The sequence below is a fragment of the Lampetra planeri genome, chromosome 12, assembly GCF_965212315.1.
Source record: "Lampetra planeri chromosome 12, kcLamPlan1.2.h2, whole genome shotgun sequence".
NCBI lineage: Eukaryota > Metazoa > Chordata > Hyperoartia > Petromyzontiformes > Petromyzontidae > Lampetra > Lampetra planeri.
In genome coordinates, this window is record NC_136118.1 from 7,074,905 (window position 1) to 7,096,398 (window position 21,494).

At 45.5% G+C, this 21,494-nt stretch overlaps 1 protein-coding gene across 5 annotated transcripts; it reads left to right on the forward strand.

The window, feature by feature from the left end:
• Positions 1–1,922: 1,922 nt before the first annotated feature.
• LOC144721605 (carbohydrate sulfotransferase 15-like) lies at positions 1,923–19,987 on the forward strand. Of its 5 annotated transcripts, none has more exons than XM_078599374.1 (9): positions 1,923–2,236; positions 7,447–7,661; positions 9,361–9,957; positions 10,114–10,477; positions 12,042–12,185; positions 12,762–12,918; positions 15,563–15,719; positions 16,585–16,732; positions 18,830–19,987. In XM_078599374.1, the coding sequence occupies exons 3-9, from the start codon at positions 9,559–9,561 to the stop codon at positions 19,015–19,017; spliced, it is 1,557 nt and encodes a 518-aa protein (XP_078455500.1). In that variant the 5' UTR covers positions 1,923–2,236; positions 7,447–7,661; positions 9,361–9,558; the 3' UTR covers positions 19,018–19,987. The 5 variants fall into 5 exon arrangements, with proteins under 5 accessions (XP_078455500.1, XP_078455503.1, XP_078455499.1 ...); XM_078599377.1 differs by having other exon boundaries at positions 7,495–7,661; XM_078599376.1 differs by lacking the exon at positions 1,923–2,236 and adding an exon at positions 2,260–6,325.
• Positions 19,988–21,494: the final 1,507 nt, after the last annotated feature.

The window sequence follows — 21,494 nt, forward strand, 5'->3', positions numbered from 1 at the left end:
ACATGAGCAGTTTTACACAAGCACATTCATATTCTTGGTTCTTTCGGTAAAGTCACGTAGAAGGGAAATAATAAAATAAGAAAAATATGAAACAATAAAAATTCTCACGACGTTTTTTATTGTTATATATTTTTCTTATTTTATTATTTCCCTTCTACGTGACTTTACCGAAAGAACCAAGAATATGAATCCCTGCAGTCACGAAAGCTTTAAATCAAAATGTAAACACATTCGTCAGTAATACTGCTCTAAAAGGAGATACAGGGTGTCCCAAAAGTCAGGACACATAGGGTGATGATATTTATTTTAACAAACCACGGGGAGAACTTGCAAACTCCAGATACAGAGGCCTCAGGTGCGGGATTGAACCCACGACCTACTGTATATCAGGCGAGATTGAATTTGCAGTATTTGAAATAACATCTCGCCACGACTGCCATTAACATTCCTTAATGTATTCATTATCTTTTGAAATGAATTTATGATTTGTTTTTAAACAGATAATATTTGTCCTTTAGCATACGTAAAAACGAATTTAACTCCATCTTTACAAAAAAAATCACGGTTGGCCACGTACGGTGGGAAGGAAGTGCAACATACATTAATGGTAATAGATACAACATTAACTTACATAAAAATAAAACATGTTTTAATGGCAGTGTTAAAATAAATTAAATAGCCCTATGCGTCCTGATTTTCGGGCCACCATATATATTGAACGTTTCTGTCAATGACCTTTCACGTGAAACCTTTACGAATGTTAAGATGTTTTATTCGAAGTAATATCCACGCGTTTGGCTCAAGTCGGCTCATGAATGTTTTTTATTTATGTTTGTGCTTCTATTGCATTTCCCAAGTGGTAAACCCTGACAGTCGTAATCGCGTGAACATTGCGTGCTGGGGTGCGAATCTGGAACTGATTTTGCACAGAGGAGAGGAACGATGTGATTCCAAATTTTAGTCGAAAGAAAGTTATATTTTAGCCAGCGCATATTTTAAGCGACAACTGCATACACACGCGCACAAACGTTCCACGATAACGATATGTTACCTCCCTCGCCTAGTAATGCAGGGAGGTTATGGGTTTGATCCCGACCCTGATGCCTGTCTATTTGGAGTTCGCATGAACTCTCTTCCTGTAGATTTTTCTCTGGGGCCTCCAGTGTTACCGTCCACATTAAGTAGATTGTTTGGCTGCTACTATAATTCCCCGCATGATAAGCCACTTTGATGAGCTCTCATCATGTTTGGCCAGGTCGCCTCTGAAAACTTAGTCAATATTTTGGTGGTCAATTTAAAATAGTTTACTTTAGAGATATGTAATCAACCTGAATGATTAAAAAGCACATGTTGAATGCTCACACGAGGCTACTATTATAGAGATCTGTAACGCTGTGTGTACATGTTTGAGTCGCGTGTGCGTGCGTGAATATGCACGGTGATTCCTATCGCACACGTGCTCGCAGGCGCGTGTGCAATGCACGTGCGTGGCTATTATAGATAACGCGTGCAAGTACTGTACGTATGTATATGTACGTGTGTTCAGCGGGAATCCGAAGCTCGCGTTCGACGACAAGCCGGAGCAGCAACAGCAGGGAGAAGGGAAGCGAAACCCCCCGACTTTAGATCAGCGCGCACCTTTCTCCCCCGGCCCCCCTAATGGTCATCTGTGAACAAAAAAAAAAAGCTTCATAGCTCATCGGATTCCTCCGGTCTAAATAAAGATTCTGATTCCGAACGTCGCTGGCGGCACAAGGCGTCGCTTGTGCGCTGTCGAGCAGGGCACACACACACACATTGCCCCGCTTGGTCTGTGCCGCGCGATATATTTGCAGTCACGACGTGTCGTGCAGCTCGAGTGCCACTCCTCCTGGCTGGCCGCAGCCCAAGCCACCCCGGCGCTCTCACACACACACACTCGCTCTCTCTTTCTCTCTCGTGTGATCCTGTATTTTTGCTCCTCCTGCGCTTCCCCTCCCTCTTCTGCGCCCGTGTCTCCCCCCTCTCTCTCTCTCTCTCCCTCCCTTCCTCCATCTCTCCCTCCCCCGTCCCTCCCCTCTGTGCGCTCGGAGGGAGCCACCACGCATTGTGCGCACGCTCCCGCATAGCGCGCGTGGCCGTGAGTGCTTCATTGACTCCACAGTCTCGCTGCTGCCGCTGCTGCTACTGCTGCTATACCGTCCTACTCCTGCCTGGCATCGGTCCCCTGGCACAGCCACGGACTATACCCGCTTGAGTGAGTCCACCATCACCACCATCATCATCTCATCATCGCTGTCATAATCGCTTGTACATTTGCGGACTGATATTCGCAGTAGTTTTGGTGTATCGTACGCAAGGTACTTAGTTTGAGAGCGCGCACCCATCATTACACGTGTTGAATTAACCATCGTGGGTTATGCATGAGAACTCGAACTTTATTGCTGTGTGTGTATTTTGCAGCACGTGTGACTGGGGGTTGACCACCCTAGTCTTTAACGATATCTGTAACAGATCACGACAGGGGCTGGGGGAAAAAAACGCGAGCGCGTGTGATGCGATTTAGTTTTGTTGGCCAATGTTCATTCTTCTTCGTCGGTAATCGCATGCCGCTGTGTTACGTGCAGACAGGCGCTTTGGTGAGCACAGGACAACAACAAAAATAACATCGCGAAGCGTTATTTGTACAATTGTGTTTCATCAATAAGTACAAACATTGAGCGCGCACGCCCGTGGCATTGGCACCACCGGATCTTCGTGAAGCGTTAAGCAGCTTTCAAGAACGACAGACCGATTCTTAAACTCGTAGGCTTGTTGCAATCTCGGGTGACGGCCCAATACGTACGGCAATGGTGTTGGTCACTCACCGCCTCATAAACTCATCACATTCGTCAGATACGCTGCCCTAAAATTAAAAACGATATGTAGTATTCGACGTTTCGGGTAATGACCCTACTTCACAGCAGAGAGGTGAAGAGCCATTGCCCGAAACTGCGCCCCCTCCTCCCCCCGCGAAAAAAAGACTGTACATAGATATCAGGCGACGTTTCGAGCAACGGCCCTTCCTCATGGCAAACAGATCGAGAAGGGCAATTGCCTAAAATGTTGCCTATTACGCGTATGTTTGTTTTTATTTTAGGGCCACAGTGTTACCGAGGAATGTGTTGAGTTTGTGCCAGCTGTGCCTCTGTCGACTGGCAACGCAGTGTCGCGGAGACATTGTGAAGTAAATGCAGCACACTCGTTTGTTCACCTTTCATTGTATTCCATCGTGGGCGTGCGGACGCCGCACGCCGTTTACTGCGTCAGGAGATCACACACGGACGGAGTGAAATCACTTACCTTGCCACGCAGGTTGTGTCACCACGTTGCTGATAGTAATAGGAGATTTGAATCACGCGACCGGTCTCGAGAACAACATCGAGACAACTTGTTCTTGCTCGTGGTGGTGGGGGGGAGGGCCACGCAGTCAGTCAAGACCGTGACCTTTCACTTCCTCACAGCATGAGACACAATTTCCTCCTTGCTTTTCTTTTGCCCGAGTGTACGTGCGCCGCGCATGGGAGCGGTGGCGCAGCGATTAGCGCGCCGCGCGACGAACACGGCGGGGCTCAGGTTCGATTCCCGTGCACGGCCATCGCCGGCGACGATTGTCTGAACCGGTCCTGGGCCTCCTCTAAGTCGACTTAGCCTCAAATGAGTACCTGGTGCTGTCTGTAAACATCACCACTGGGGAGACAAAGGCGGCCAGGCATGGTGTTGGTCACTCACCCCCTCGTGCGCTGTGTCAGCTTTCATATGTGCTCGATAACAACAGCGCTTGTCTCAAAGATCTATCAAGGGTATACGGCGGGATCTTTGCCTTTTTGTGTGTGTTTGTGTGCCAGCGTTTGAGTCATGTCTCTCGGGCATTCGGCGCTGATTATCAATCGCTTGAATCAATTAGCGGCGTCCGCGTAAGAAGGGTTGACCTGTCGCCTTCTTGAATATCGTCAGCTCAGTGGGGGCTCCTGCCCCCCCCTCCCAGCCACCCCAATAACAAATGACGTGCGCAATTGACTTTGGGGGCAAGAAGCTCCCTTATTCTTCCTTGAATTTCCCATGGCCATGAGAAATTATACGGCGAGAGTAAAATAAAACGAATGCATATTGTCAGCACAACGAGGCCGGTTGCTTTAAATAATGTATGATCAAAGGCTAGAGGGAGATTGCCGCCTTGTACCCAGACCCAGAGCACACACGCGCACACACGCAGCTCTCTTTTAACCGCATCACAGTGAGCACGCACACGCAAAGACACACTCACACACGCGCATGCTTTTTAAAATTCTAAAATTGTGCAACTCTTGCTGTGTTGGGTTGGGAGAAGAAAAAAACACTAAAAGCAAGAGACGAACAGAAAAAAAAACCCAACAAGAAAACGCATTGACGTTACAAAGGCAGACAGAAGAGTGACCTCTCCCAACACGAGTCTCAATCTCCCCGTCGTCTTTTAATCATCACTCTGTTTGCAATTTCGTGAGTCTTGCGGTCGCCGCCGTGACGGATTAAGATTGCATTGTTGTTGCAAGCCTCGCGTGCCTTTCGCCCGCAAAACGATTTACAGCTTCTTGCAAAGCTTCGTGCGCTTTTTATATACGCCGTTCCATGCAGATGATGGAGTCGGTGGGTAGGTATATTGGGTTTGTCCCACACTACGCTCTTGTAATCGCTCAAGCTCTCTGCGATCCCAAATTGATTAAGGGCTCTTTAGTCCGCAGTGTAATTCGCTCACGCGCAACGCCGCGCGAGTTGTTTGGCACAAGTCGTTCGGAGATTGGGGGGGGCAGAGAAAAAAAATCCACAGGTACATACATTCCCCCTTGATTTTGTTCGACTGGGATTTTTTTGTTGTTTCGAGAGAAGCGCCGTGAATTGCATTTCAGACCGTTGACAGGTTGATTGCAATGGTAAGTGTTCCCAAGAGCCAAACAAACAGCCAGAGAGAAGAGAGAGAGTGAAAAAAAACATCAAGCAATGACATTGTCGTGGAAAATAGCGACGCATTTAATGGGGCTGGTAGTAGTTCTTTTTTTCTGAATGGCTTAATTAAATTTGTGTTCTGACTACTAACTCCGGGTGCTTCTAATATAGCACAATTATTCAACGAGAATTGCATTAAACGCCAAACATGAATGATGATGTGTCATTCTGTTTTTTTGTGCAAAAAAAATACGTTTCGTGGCAGCCTTATACCTGCGGCTTGATGCCCAGTGACAGATGACCTCTGCCTCTGTGATCTTCTGTGTCTCGTGATAAATCCCATATCATTGCCTGCATTGTCCCACAGGATGATCCCTTCCCTTCTCATTCCCCGCTTGCATTTTTTTGGGCTGCAGAATCATTTTTGTCACGTCTCCCAACTGACCCTCGGAGGATGTGATGTCTCACATATGACACTATCCTTTTCATCGTCATTTATAACAACCGAAATTTCTCGAGCTATAGCCTCCAAACACCTGTTCACTCTTCTTCGTATCGCACCAAGCAACCACAAAGTAACATCTTGTAATTCTGTATTCAAAATATGAACATAAACTTGGTCGTTAAATATACACTGGTGGAGTTGTCCCATTTGCTTCCCATACATTTTAAAATGCAGCAAATTATATTGTCGACGCTGCATGTAAGGACACTTTGCATAAGCACACGCTTACAGCAACACACCCTTACATTATTTTACATGACAACTTCTGATACACGCAAATTACTTTGTATGTAAACACACACGGACTCTCTCTCAAGCTACGCCTACATCTTTTCTACGAACTTATGACAGAGTTGTGTACACGGTAATGCGCAATCACCCTTAAAATTCACTGTAACAGACGGTGCAGGAAATGCAATGTTGTTTTATCACGTTTTTTTTTCGTTTATTTACTTCTAATTTTAGATCCATTGTGTGGGTGGATGTGCAGTGAAAACGTGTTGTAGAAGACAATCCAATTTGTGCTCGTTACAGTATGCACCTTTGTGGGCATGCCATCCTGGGTCTTTGTGTGGATTTCAAATGTTGCGCTGTGTTGTGTGGGTGGCCGTGATGGAGACACCCTCCCTTTGAATGCACATGCTGCGGAGTATGGCCCCACATTTGTTCTCTCAGGCTGCAGAGGAGGATGTTGGTTTTGGATGACTGCCCCTTGATATTCGTGGCAGTGGAATGGGGTCAGCATTACCAAATTTGCCAGAAGAGCGAGAGGATTAACCGTGATTACGACCTGCTGACTCTTGGCACGTGTGCATTGATACCGAGCGATGGGCAGAATGTATGAATCGATGAGAACTGCACACAGACAACTTCTGAAAGGTAGAATATGAAATGTTACAGTTCACACAATTAGAGATTATACTGACTACTCCGTATGCACTGCTTGTTTGAAAATTAGTGCAAGAAGAAGCACTGGTATATAAATCATCCTTTTGGCCTCTTATTTTGGAGCTGCATATCAGAAATAGTGGCGTCGTGATTGTCACATTGCGCTGTTAGATTGGTGATCCGAGTTTGAATCCTGGACACGGCTAACATCAGCGGTGGGTGATATCTCAACCGGTCCTGGGCTCTCCTTTCACCAACTTGCACTGACCGGCGTGGTGATGTATTTAAAAAAATCAAGGTCGACCTTCAATTAACCTCCCTGACTATAATGGCATGGGGTGGCCTTCATCCAGCAATGGATTGGTGAAGGGCTATACATAGATAGAACATAGGTAATTGGCACTATAACAATGCAACACCATAGATTACATCTACTTATGCAATTTAATCAAATATGCATTTTTTGGGGTTAAGAGTAACCATTAGTACAGAAATTGCTTTTTTATAGCACTGGAAAGCATGGAAGTATTTGTGGGCAGCGATGGATTCGCATATATATCTATTTTTCTGGAACGTATAATTTTCCTTGAAATGAAAACGGGTGGTAATGTGAGTAATTGTATTCATGTTAATACATATTCAAAGAATGGGATCATAACGTGGTACAGCTCGCTCGGCTTACAATGTCTATTGATGTATGTAATTTACTGTGGAGCTGTTTAATAAAGGGTGCAGCTGTTCCTTCCTGCCAGGTCACGGTGTAGTTTATGCATTTCATTTGATTTTAAGCAAATTTAATATCAACCATACATTTCCAAATGAGCAAAATTCATTAGATTTTTTGTTAATACGTGCCACCAAAAATCAATGCTGCATTATGGAAAATCCTGCTTTAATGCATTCATTATTTTCAACGTTAGTATTCCTATTTTCAAACTGCAAATGCCATTATTTTTTTTTATAATCATTGCTTTAGAAACATTCGTAACAATTTTTTTTGTCCTGCAGCAGATTGGCTCTGTTTATTAAAATTCTCGTCACTGTTTTGATGCATATCTGACCCCCCTTGACCTTCTGCATTCCCCACCACCCACCACCCTTTGGCTGTCCAGGCATGAGGGCAGCATGCCATTAAACGCCTGACACTTCCCCTTTCCTAGCTCTTACGTCTCGAACCTCCCCACCTCTCACTGGGAGCAGCCGGCCGCCTCTCTGAGCCAAGGGGCTGTGTGCGATTAAAAACCAGCGAGGGCATTGCGGATGTGGTCAAAGGAACCCCGGGTCTGGGAACCACCTCCGCTGGCTGCCGACAAAAAGGCTGACTTCGGTGAGGCCCTACTCCAGGCGGGATGATTTAGGGCAGGTGCTTGGCAACGTTATGAGGTCACTTTATGGTTGATTTGTCAAGGGAGGTATGCACTCGGCGAGCTGCTGTGTGTCCACGGCGTGCGTTTATTAGAAACATAATGTACGGAAATATTGCGTCTATGTTTTTTCAGGGTATTGTTTGCCTAGAGCGTTGTAATACGCACGCCGCGCATTGCCGCTGTGCACACAGATGCATGCGCACACATGCGCATGAGAGAGAGGGTGTCAAATCTCTGTTTGAGAATGATGTTATTATAAAGTGACACAATGCTATTATTTTTGTGTATGGTCAACTAAAATCAGTTAATGTTGCGATATGTATATTCTTTTTTATTTTAGCACATGTTTATTTAATGTGAGAATTTAAATTAAACCACATATAATTTAGCTTCACCCTAGAATATTTTAAATATATATTTTTTCCAATTTTTCCATATAAAATGCTAATTCGTAATGGTCCAAGAGTGTTAAATATTGCAGAGCCTAGCTGCCTTGAATTGTTAATAATCTGCCATTTGCAAATTGCTTATGTCTGCCTGTACATTGGGTGGTGTTTAAAAATTGTGACTTATACTTGCGTTGGTCAATAGGTCAGAAAAATACAGTCTTGGCCTAATTTGAAAAGTGCTAATCGAACTACAAATATAATTCTACACGTCACGATCATTTTAACGTATCCTTGCACCACGAGTAACTTGGAATGACCGTTGTTCACTTTTAATTAAATTGTGCACGGTGGGACTTGGCTATTCCCTGCCATGAGTGTCCTCGGTTTGTAATAACGCGTTAAAGGACATCAAACAAACCACTGTAATAGTCAGTGCATGCAAATCACCATCTCCTAATAACATATTACACCCTCATATGACAATATTCATACCATGGCTGGAGTGCAGTGGTTAGCACACTGCGCTTTGAACATGGTGATCTTGCCTTGATTCCCTGCCACGGTGAACATCAGTGACGAGTGATATTCTGAGTTCTCCATTGCCCCCACTCCCCCTTCCCACTTACCTTCACTAGCCACACTGACCAGCATGGTCCAACAACCCCTCTGCTTTGCCATGTGTATCATACACGCAGTGTATACTTTGGCAAAATCAGGCGATTATGTACTCGCATCAGGGTTAACATTTGCAAAATGTAATAATGATTACCTGCAAATTACTTAATGGGGATTATGCATGACAATCATCGCCCCTCGCTACTTGCAGGCCGGGTTCTGAGTCACCTTGTGCCGAACACAGGGAGAGCTGCCACCAGGGGTGCCCTGTGATGTAAAGCGCTTTGAGACGCCCCGCTGTATATACGGCTCTGTATCAAAAACAAATCATTATTATTTGAATGAATATTATGAATTAGTATTCCTGCAATAATTTCGTTAGGGGTCATATGTGTGCTTCGTATAATAAATTGTGAACGTTACAAAAAGTCGCGATGTTGCGGACACGCTGATGGAACTCTAGAATTGACTTAATAGCACTATAGTGAACAGAGATTAAAATTACACTTTCCTCTAATGGGTTTCTCAAAGCAAGCACTTATTAGTAAACTTGGTTTGCTGTGGTGTCAGATACTTCAGACATAATGATGTCTGGAATGCCTCCTTTTTTTAAAACGTTGTTTATTCCTGTCCCTTCTCGTTTTTTGTCTTGCAGATCATGCAACAATGAATTTCACCAACGTAACGAGGATGGATCGAGATGACGAATGTTGATGAGAACAATCCAATTCCCAATCGCAAAGTATTAGTGGCATTTACACATGTCGTACACATTTAATGCTAATTGCTGGTGTGTCACAGTGGCTGCGCAGGCCCATGCGAGCATTAACCAATTACCCTTCTAGCAGAATTGATGGAATCATATGTGCAGTGTCCGTCACAAAATGGAAACAGCATCGCGATGCGTGGAAACCTCTGCATAAAACGAGTATGCTTCATGTTGTCAGCGCTCGTGTGCATCTGGATTTTGTTGGCATCATACCCTCTCAGTGGGAAGAACGGATTGTCCATTTTCTCTCTCCTAAATCAAAATCGACATTTTGTAATCAACGAGCACCACAGCGACACCACCGTCCCACCGTGCTCTTTAGCAGCTGATCAACAACAGGGTGCCCCTGCTGCTGGCAACAGCCGGCGGATTAACTTCAAAGACATTCATTTTGTCGTGACTTTTGATAATTATACTCAGGATATTGTTTATACTGCACGAAAGCTGCCGAATAAGGAAGAACTCTTGAGATACGCGAGGAAGGTAATTTTCCAAACAACAACAGCAGCATCATCATCATACCCAAACCTGTAGATTTACAGCCTTGGTGGCTTAAATTTGAGCCGTTGTATTTGGCTTCATTTAACATTTTTTGTGTGTTTTTAAATATATATAACATTTTGAACCTTCCCTCTGCAGACATTTTCTTCCGCCCCCAGCGACTTCCTGCTGAACTTCAAAAACCCGTGCTGGTGGCAGCCGTACGATCGGAGCACGGGCAGTGGCAGTGGCGGCGGTGGCAGCAAGAACCCGTACATCACCAACGTCTACTACGTCCTCGCCGTTCACCTGCGACCGTTCTTCCGCCAGCTCTTTCAGACATTCGACAGGCACCTGCTGCAGCAGGGCAAGCGCCTGTACAGGATGCGCTGCCTGCCTTACTTCTACATCATCGGGCAGCCCAAATGCGGGACGACGGACCTCTACGAGCGCCTCAAGATGCACCCAGAGGTGACCTTTGCGATACGGAAGGAGCCACACTGGTGGTCGAGAAACCAATATGGTGAGCACGTGCTTTCGTTGCCTCCTTTTTTCTCCTGTTGTAGTTGTCGAGGGTGCGATTGACCAGTTGTGCCGGACTTGTAATCGTGGGGTCGCTGGTTCGATTTGATTTGATGTTCCGGTTGCGCAGTTGAAACAACGGGTGAGTTTCTTAAATCCTGTCCGCCTCCGGGGTGATATGTGGGCATGCGTGTGTGTGTTTTGAACTTCTTTTGCACCGTATGTAGTCAACCGTGCTAATCGGAGGTGCAGGGGAAGTAAAACAAATTAAGCACAAAAAGCAGTTCTGAAGAAACGAGTTTTAAAATCCATTTTGTAATCAACAAAATGGATACTCCTTCCTCGCCAAAGACATCTGGCCAGGGTGGAATAATAGGCCAATTACCTCCTACAGAGGCTCTGTTGAGCACTATCTCTGTGGTGGCCCTTTTGCCAGAGGTGATTTGACCGATAAGTTGCAGGGCTGCATCTTTACCGTTTACGTCGAGGCTACTGCAAGTATCCCTGAGCCAGAGAATCACTTTTTATGTCAAACGCTCTGACATGTAGTCATTTTAATGTCTTCCTCGCGTTCCCTCCTGTCTCCGAGTGCATTGCTGTGCCTCGAGACGTCACGACGTTGCGGGAGCGTCGCATATCCTCGTTGTTGTTACAGTGAGGGGAGTGGCAGCAGGGGGGCTGCCACACTTTGTAAGTTGGCGTTGTGCGATGAGTGAATGGTTCCCGGTGGTTAGTGGTTCGATTACAGATAGGATCCGCCGAGCTCTTCCCCCCACTTCGTTTGTGTGTTAAACTTCTTTCGCACCCTACATAGCCAACCGTGCTAATCGGAGGTGCGAGGGAATGGCAACAAACTAAACACAGAAAGCAGCTCGAGAGAAATTAGTTTTCAATCTAGATTAAAAAGTGCATACCTCCAGTGGCTTCCTCATATAGGAAGGAAGAGCATTCTAGATGACCACAGAAGGCCATCTGAAAGCGTGCGATGCAGTGACCGTCTGTGTTTGATGGCTACTTTGTTGTGGATAAGAGACAGCTGAATGAACACCTCCCCAATCCGACACCACCCCTCGCGATAACGATATACAAAAATCCGCTTGCAACTGACTCAGTAATGACCCTGCTGTTGGTTCGTGCGATTACGGTGCATTTAAAGGATTCGTCATCAGCATAATCAGCTATTACATCACCTTGCCGACGGGAGAAAAATGTGGACTAACAAAATAACTGCACGGTGAATATTTTGTCCCACATTTTGTGGGACCCTCTAGGCCTTATTAAGAAATGTTGGGGGTGTCACCCCCACGACTCCCACTGTGGCTGCAGCCCCAGGCTGGCAGAGCTGTAATATAAAACACGGCAGGAGCGGTGGCAGCAACCATTCTTTTTGAATTCACAAGAAGTGTCACGCCTATACTTTATTAAGTGTACGTTTGCATCGTCATGTGCGAAACTTGCTTGTAAGGGTTTTGTTCGATCGCATAAATGTGTCACTTTTATCGGTGCTGTTTTTTTCGAATATTTTTATGTATGTGTGTGTGTGCGTGCGTATGTGCTGCTTACAGGGTACGTAAATAAGCACGATCTTCCAAACATGCAGTACAAGTGCACATTTGAAGATTACTTGGATCTGTTTGACAATGCAACGCGCCGAATCAAAGACACTTTTACCGAAGAAAACGGATATACGTACCACAGAATCATTAATGGTAAAGCCACGCTCATAGTAGCAATGCATTGCAATTGAGACGCCTTGCAGGGTCGTTTTAACATACCACGCGCACAGAATTTTTTATGACCGAAAAGTCAATATGAATTTTATTCTAACCTAAGTGATTCTTTACATCTATGCGACATATGTGGATCACATTCTCGAGACACCTACATTATAATAGTGATCATTTACATTTGTAAGGTGCATTAAATCCGTAGCTCCCAATGCACTAAGTTACATTCCAAGATTGGGATACCATTTTTTTTTTTACTTTATTCGTGTGCGTATATATATGTAAAAAAAAAAATCTCAATTCTATCTCGATTGTGCTATCAGCCTCATGTCACGAACAAACACAACCTTTCGTGTTTGAGAACAGCCGACAGAATAGAATATCACAGAACTTCCTTCGAGATCTGCGCATTTTGATGCTCTCCATATTTTGTCGAAAGCAACCGGAGATTTTGTTTGTTCATCTACACAAATGCATCGTTTTTTTTCATGATAATCTCCAGATGTATTTTCTGCTACCAAGAATGCAGAAATAAACGCTAACGTTTGGCTATTCCAGGGGAAGCCAGTGCTTCTACAATGTGGGATAACAATGCATGGGAAACTGCATTTGGAAACACATCAGATGGAGAACCGCCGTTTCTGGTCCAGGATTTCATCCATGCGGTGCAGCCCGAAGCCAAACTCATAGTAATGCTGAGGAATCCCACGGAAAGGTAATTCCTTGCAGCTGAGAGATCATTACTCCAATGTGTGCCGCTAGTTACCATCATGTCCTATGTATGTGTGTGTGTGTACGTGTTGAACTTCTTTCGAAGCGTACATAGCCAACCGTGCTCGTCGGAGGTGCTGGGGAAGGAGAACAAACTGAACACAAAAAGCAGTTCTAAAGAAATGTAGTCTTCATTCTAGATTTAAAAGTGCATAGCTATAGTGGCTTCCTAATATCGGAAGAAAGAGCGTTCCAGACGGCCGCAGAAGTGCATCTGAAAGAACGCAATGCAGTAAGTGTCTTTGTTCGATTGCTAGCCATGATCTATTCACGGCTGGATTAAGGCATTCCCAATCGTTTGTCATCTCTCACAATCTCAGCTTGCAATTATCTATCTAGATTTTGCACGCACGTTTATTCAATAGAAGTGCCCTGCTCAAGCAAACTTACTATTCTTAACAGGCAAAAATTATTTATTTAATGTGTATGTGCTTTAAACCATGTGTTCATCTTCCTCCGTTTCGGTGTAGCTCCAAGCATCCGGCTATTCATGCAGAGCTGTTTCTTACCATCACGTGTAATATGGGAACGTTAATCACAGCCCCTTGTAAATGACCATCCACTACTAAAGACCTCCCCACACCGTTGGTCATGGGGGTTGTTTGACCAAGGGCACCGTGGTGGCGAAATGTTAACCACCTCGCCAGGTATACAGGAGGTCGTGGGATCTATCTCGACCCTGAAAACTGTATATTTGGAGTTTGCATGTTCTCCCCGTGGTCGCGTGGATTTTCTCCGGGTCCTCCCGTTTTTACCTCCACATTTAGAAACGTGCGTTTAGAGTACTTGGCTGCTATGCGTTTTCACGTGATAAGCCACTTCGTCGAGCTTTCATTTGTACTCTTTGGTTCTTTCGGTAAAGTCATGTAGGTAGAAAGAAAATACAATAAAACAAATCACGACGTTTCGATCGCAACACGAGCAATCCTCATCAGTTGGAACAACCACAGCAAGACAAATGCTGAAGTAGGCGAGAGAGCTACCGTGGCAAGAGGTTATATAGGTAAGAAAGGGGGGAGGAGCAAGGGGGGAGAGAGAGAGAGGGGGGTAGGGGAATGGGGCTGCGTGAGCGTTTGGGGGAGAAGAAGTGAGGCTGGGAGAGTAGGCGGGGATAAGAAGTGGGAAGCTGAGCGTGGGACACGGGGGGAAAGTAACTCGGAAAACTCTACTATGATGGAAACAACCACAACCAGTTAAGGCTTTACCTGGTTAATAACATCCTTCCAAAGATTGCTCAATTTGTATCATTTGTAGCCAGGTCACTTCTGAAAAAAAAGCTGCATAGCTCAGTGGGCCTTCCCTGGTTGAATGAAACATTGTTAGTGATAGTTTATTTCATGACACTGGTCAGTGTGGGCTGATGAATTAGTGTGGGGAGGCTCCCAGGACCAGTTCAGATATCACTCACCACTGATGTTAACCGTGGCTGGGAATCAACTTCAGGAAGTTGTGTTGACAGTGTAGGCACTGACCACTATATCACCGTTCCATTTCCTTACCAGTGATTGGTTTTAATGTGTGATTTTTCCAGACTGTGTTCTCTGTGATTGTTGCTCAGGCTGTATCTCGTACACTTATATTGCAATTACAAAACAGTGCATGCAATGGCGGAGCCAGGATTTTCAGGTAGGGGAATTCCTCCAGCAATGAAAAATGATAGTTGTTAGTAAGTAAGGACTCGTCCCTTGCTTTTTATTCGACGCGTGAGCGGCGATGGCGCAGCCATCGATCGAGGGTCGAATTCGAACCGTGTGTGATCGACATCGCGCTCGCTGAAGGTGTTTGCCTTCAGGGAAGTCGTGTACTGTATACACAACTGCGCACAATTATGTGAGTCACTAATAACTGCTTGGCCGTTACTTATTGCCAATTATGGACTCAGAGTATTGTCCTATCATCTCATAGAGTCCCTGCTACACAGTGGCAGTGGGGGTCGCAAAATTCCGATTTATTAATAATAAACCGCAATGATCCGATGGAAATTCGGGATTTAGATCGAATCATGGGGGGGGGGGGGGGGGCACGTGCCACCCCACCCCCACTGGCTCCGCCAGTGACTGTGCATGGGATGATATGGAATGTCATAAATGCCCAAATGAAGTAATCTCACATTATTGTTTAAGTTCGAAGCCCATGTTACGCTTCATGTATACTCCATCATATACATGTATGTACAGTATATGAGTGCAATGTTTATGACCAGACCACCCTCCAGAATGCCCCTATCTCTTCGGATCTCAGAAGCTATGTAGGATTCAGCCTGGATAGTTCATGGATGGGCGATCAACATGCATTCACATTCTTACAGGCTATGGGGCTATGCGGTGAGCATCGGAGGGCAATGCACAAACTTCCATTGTTCTGCTATACTTCTATGTTCCTGTGTCTATACTCACCACCGTCACCGACCCGTTGTGACTAGCGTGGGTAAGTATGGCCAAAATAGACCCCACGACCCTCGCAGAGTGGGGAGGCCTCCTGTGCAGTAGTTGTTGACTGAGCGCTGCACGTTGTTACACATTGACGCGGACGCTATACTAATGGCGTTCATTATAATCACATGTAATGGTTTTGTTTGTCCTTTTCAGGCTGTATTCAGATTACTTATACTTCATGGAGACGAACAAGTCAGCGGAGGCATTCCATGAGAAAGTCGTGGAGTCTGTGGAGCTATTTTTGGCATGTGCACAATCCATCTCGTTCAGGGCGTGCTTATACAACTATGACCTCAGCCTCGCCATGCCGGTACCTGCAATTTCTCTACAGGTTCCACGAATGTGTTTTAATTTTTAGCACGGTATGTTGGGCCTTGCCAAACTTAAATGAGTATATATATTTTTAAAAAATATTGTTTTCAAAATAAACTTTAAAATAGCCAAAGGATTTTGTTTTCTCTCACATTGCTGCAATGATGTGTAATTATTAGTATGCTAATTTTATTACATTTACATTGGTGTTCATTGCACTGTTTTTTTTCATGGCCTCTCAAAAAGCTTCGGTTCTAAATGTCCCCGAATTTTTTTCCCCTAAAATATTTTGCTCATCCTCGTGCGTGCACGTGCAGTGCTGCAGTCAGAATCACCATTAATGTCATTCCAGTGAGCGTGATAATAAGGTGCACTGTCCCATCGGTCCGCAGAAAGCCAACTCCCATGTGGCACTCTTCACAAGACCAGGCTGTCGAATGCTGTCGTGGACACATTAATTTATTAAAATAATTATTTGAAGTGATTTGTCAGTCCACTGCTGAATGGTCACCTCCCCATGCCATGTTGCTCACGGGGTTTTGTTTCGTTATACTTAACCGCACTGGTCAGTGCAGATTGGTGAAGTGGGAGGAAAATGGCTTAGGATGATTTCAGATATCATTGGCCAATGATGTTAGCCATGGTCGGTATTTGAACTGAAGACGCAGAGTTCATAGCGCAGAGCACAAACTGCTGCACCACCACTCCCCCTTATGAATGCATTAAAAAAACATACAAAACAGCACAATAAAAACACATACTCTATTATACTGCACACAGCATAATAGAGTATGCTGCAGCCTGGAATGCAGGGTTCTGCAGGGAGCATTGTGAACGGGACGCGATTGTGTGTGCCTTTACAGGTGCGGCTGAGGATAGGCTTCTACGTGGTATACCTGCTGGAGTGGCTGAGCGTTTTCAGGCAGGACCAGGTCCTCATCCTCAAGCTGGAGGACCACGCTCGGCATCCGAGCGTCACGATGGAGAAGGTCTTTTCTTTCCTGGGGCTCGGTGAGTCCACCCCCATGTTCATGTGGGCGCTGAGAATTATTTGCTTGTACAACGACGACGATCGTGACCAACTGAGTTACGTACACTTACAGGTATTGGTCAATCCACTGCTGGATGAGGACCCCCTCCGCACATGCAGTGCTCGACATAGAGGTTGTTTTGACTACGTTTCACGGCGCCGGTCAGCGCCGGTCGGTAAAGGAGGAACCATGAGCGGTTCGGATGTCGCTCGCTACTGTTACTCGTAACCAGGAATCACACGTAGGTATCCAGGTTTAAAGCGTGATTATTGTGCTCACCGCCACACCACCGCTACATCTTGGCTGAGTGAGTGATTGATGCAAATTATAATGATGCTCTGCAAGGATATTTAAGGTGAAATTTGGCCCAAATGTATAATTCAGTCTTCTTATAACTAAAAATGTCCGAAAGCCAAAATTTTCAATTTGGTTGCCCAAAAATGATGGTCCAGAGGTTAGTTGTTTCATTCATTGGGCAGCGTCAGGTTAATGTCCTACTTTACTTGACTGCACACGCTAAACACTTAATAATATATGATCCCCATCTTCGGTGAACCAAGTAATTTGCCTTTTATGAGATGTGATACTTAAGCAAATGGAATGCAAGCAAAGTTTTCATTAAAATGTTTTATCTCCGTGATGTGATTGTGTAAATGCGTGCATGAGAGGTTTGGGTCGAGTGGATATTGCACTGTGGCCCGAGTTCAATTCTCGGTCACGGTTAACAGTAGTGGTGAGCAATATCAGAACTGGTCTTGAGCCTACTCAGCCTTAAATGAGTACTTGGTGTGGCCCATCTAACATCAGCACTGGGGAGACAAAGGCGGTCAGGTTTTGTATATGCTGCCCCCATGACCCCCTCGTGTGTTGTGCTGGCCTTAATGGCTATCCTGTAACAGCACTTGCTGTAACAATCGGCAGAAGGCTATACGGGAGATCTTTATTTTCGCCTTTTAGGCATAAGACTGATCAAATGCGCGGTCATTATTTTTTTGGCACTAACGATGCTAAGCAATTCATCGCAGAACATTTAAACATTGTACGCATGTCCTAACAAACGGAGGCGTGCAGCTGAACCGCAAACACATAAAATGTGAAACTGAAAATAAAGATTATACATAATGCGAGAATACTTTTCTTCTTGTTCTCTCTGGATCTTCAGGTGATTAAACATGATTTCAGAGAATGTGCTGTTCTTTTGCCATCACAGCCTATTTCTGGAGTGTTACAAATTATCTTGCTTGGCCCATTGTTTATGCATCGTCAGTGGATGCTGCCGTGGTTGTAATGGTTACCACACTGCATTTGGAATCTTAGAGTGCACCGGTTCGATTTCATACCCAGGTGTGGCAGTTGAAAAAACAAGTTCATCAAATCTCCTCCACCACCCTTCCATCCACCCTCGAGTATAAATGGGTACATCACACTGAGTCAATCGACAGTCTGCTTGTGGTGGGGTGAAGTGTGGGTACTCCCACTTGTGTGCACGTATGTTGACCTTATTTTGCACCGTACGTAGCCAACCATGTTAATCAGAGCTGCGGGGGAAGGACAATAAACTAAATACAAAAAGCAGTTCTAAAGAATTTCGATTTAAAGCTTTCGTGACTGCAGGGATTCATCTTCTTGGTTCTTTCGGTAAAGTCACGTGACTTTACCAAAAGAACCAAGAAGACAGTTCTAAAGAAATTAGTTGTCAATCCTGATTTCAAATTTGCGTAGCTCCAGCAACTTCCTAATACCGGAAGGAGCATTCCAGACGGTCGCAGACATTCTGAAAGTGCCACGCGACGCAGTAACCATCTTTGTTCAATGGCTAGCCGTGATCTTTACACTCGTGCATGAAGGCATTCCCAAACCTTCGTCAATCTCTCACAATCTTCCAAGATTTCTGGCAAGCGTGGAAGACGAGGCCAAATACCTCCTGGAGAGGATCTCTGGCATTCCCTTAGTGGAGGCACTTCTTACTGACAGCAGTGGTGGGGGGCATTAATTGCACAGCTGCGCCTTTGCCTTTGACGTGTTGTCGCAATGTTTGATGTTTCTTCCTCCTCCTCCTCCTCCCTCCCTCCTCCAGGGGCAGTACCCAAGCACATCGAGGCAGCAATGTTCGCGAGCCCGCCGTACAACTCGAGGCGTCTGTCTGACAAAATCCTGGGTCCCATGCTGCCGGCCACGAGGCTGATCCTTAATGCCGTGTATGCCCCCTTCAACAAGAAACTGGCAGAGCTCCAAAACGATAACTCTTTCCTATGGGAAAACTGATGTGAAAAAAAAAACTTTAGCTTTTTTGAGCTAAACGATGGTTTAATGGTTATTGAATTTTTTCTTTCTTTTAAATATGATTACGAAAAAAAAGCACTACTCTCGCAAGTCTACTGTGCGGTGGCGTAGCTGATGAGTGTGCAGGCAGTGCAACAGCATCGGGGACCATTGGCCTGAGGGGCCCACATGTCGGGCTGCCAAGAGAGGGTGGAGGGCAGTTGCATCGGGCTCCCAATTTCTAAAACTATACGAAACATATTTTTTTATATTACCACATAAGGCCCACTGAGCTATATAGCTCTTTTTCAGAAGCGACCCGACCACAAATTAAAGCTCAATGAATTGGCCTATCACTACGTGGAAATATACCGCAGCCACAAACTAATAAACGCATGTCGATTTTAAATGTGGAGGGAAAACCCGGAGGACGTGGAGAAAATCTACTGCGACCACGGTGAGAAGATGCAAACTCCAAATATACAGCAGGCATCAGGGGTCAGGATCGAACCCACGAACCCACGACCTCCTGCTTACCATGCGAGGTAGTGAACATCATTCCAACTGCGCTACACGTCTGCTACTGTGTAAATACAGCATGGTTCATCGGTCATTAACTTTTTGTTACCTGTTGGGATATGTTCTTATTCTTTATTACACTTGTGCTTGCACTATTGGAACACGATTCCTTTGAAATGCTTTTTTGTTCAAGTTGTTAGAAGAAGTTAATGCAATGTTGATAATTGGCGAGTGCAAAAAGGAGAAGTATTCTCTTCATTGTTTGACAGTTGAGGTTGATTGTTTTGTATTGAGATGTATTTATTGTGGGATCGTGAGCCTGCAGTGCCTTTTGGGGGATTGTTGTGTACTTGTGACCACGAGAAGCAGGCTTGTAATGCGGCGTGGCTTGTCCAAATCCCTGTGCCACCAACTGTGTAACATTCAGCTCTTCAAATAAATCGTCCCTTGCCTATTTCATTGCATGTGCTCACATTCAACGATTCATCATCACCAACATCATTGGTAATATACAACCCTTTTACAATTCACTGATGGATGAAGGCCTCCCGACGTCGAATCGGTCGTGGAGGTTACGTGACAACTCTCACCGCGCTGAACAACAAGGGGTGGGGGGAGTGGGGGTCGGGGGTGGGGGCTCATGGCTGGCTCAGGTTCAGATAAAACTCGCTACTGATGTGAGCTGTGGATGGGAATTAAACACTGGTCGCTGGATGCATAGCTCAGCGAACTACCCATCGCACCACCACCGCTCCACCAATCATCATCATTACTGTGTTATAAAACAAAATGATCAGTGAATATTTTAATGTTTCATCCCGTTCGCAACTGTTAATGATATTTTCCTTCCCCTGCACTTCAAACCTGTCCCACGTGACCGAACTTTCGAATCACCAACCAGAAAAAAAAGACTGCAGTGTTCCTTCAGCTTCAGCTGTCCATAACGCCGCCTCCTCTTCGACCGCTTTGCGTGTCGAACCCTGCACACTGTGGCGTAGCTACAGAGGGTGTAGGGGGTGAAACTGCACCGGGGCCCATGGACCAGAGGGCCCCACCTCAGGCAATGAGCTATGAAGAGGAGGGGGGGGTGAAATTTGATCGGAGGCCTCCATTTCATTCATTAAACTAAACCTTTAAACTAAACATTTGTATTTATACTGGTAGGAACCTCCTGGTTACACCAGCCCACAGGGGATTATTGTGTCCGTCGTGCAGGGAGGGGCTGGGTGGGGATGGGAGGGTGGGGAGGGGCTGGGTGGGTAGGGGCTGGGTGGGTAGGGTGGCGCTGGGTGGGGGGTGGGGCTGGATGGGGAGGGGCTGGTCACCCCGTGGTGCCCTTATAAAACTCAACGTTTAACCGACTCACGCCGGCTTGTGCCCGCCCTCTCAGTCGGGCATATTTGCGGAATACACCACGCCGCCGTTGACCCTGGCCATTGACCGAGCAACCCAACGTTCCTACCAGCTCCCTCCGCAGGAATGTGTTTTAACCAGCTTAAGGCTCACTGAGCTATGTGGCTCTTTTTCAAAAGCGACCTGGTCAAAAATTCTACTTCAACGAAGTGGCTTATGTGAAAATGTATTGCAGCCAAATACTCTAAACGCATGTTTCTAAATGAGGGAACAACCGGAGGACCCGGAGAAAAATCCACGCGACCACAGGGAGAACATGCGAACAGGCGTTAGGGTCAGGATCGAACCCACAACCTCCTGTACACCAGGTGAGCTAGTTAACATCTCGCTACCGTGTCAATATGTTATTTGCACAATGGCTCGTGCCAACCACATTGCACCACTGGGCTGTGCGTGGTCTTGTTTTGTTTTTGTTGATCATCTGAAAGGTCAGGATGTCCCCGCTTGTGTGCCTGCGAAGTGTACCAACATGCACGGAGGACACATGGGAAATGTGCTGATGAAATGGTTACTGTGATTTGTTTTAATCAGGGAGGATAAATGAATTT

Coding starts and splice junctions, on each gene's coding strand:
- LOC144721605 (XM_078599374.1), top strand. CDS start 9,559: ATGGAATCATATGTGCAGTGTCCGTCACAAAATGGAAACAGCATCGCG. Junction 9,958..10,113: donor TCTTGAGATACGCGAGGAAG/GTAATTTTCCAA, acceptor TTCCCTCTGCAG/ACATTTTCTTCCGCCCCCAG. Junction 10,478..12,041: donor GTGGTCGAGAAACCAATATG/GTGAGCACGTGC, acceptor TGCTGCTTACAG/GGTACGTAAATAAGCACGAT.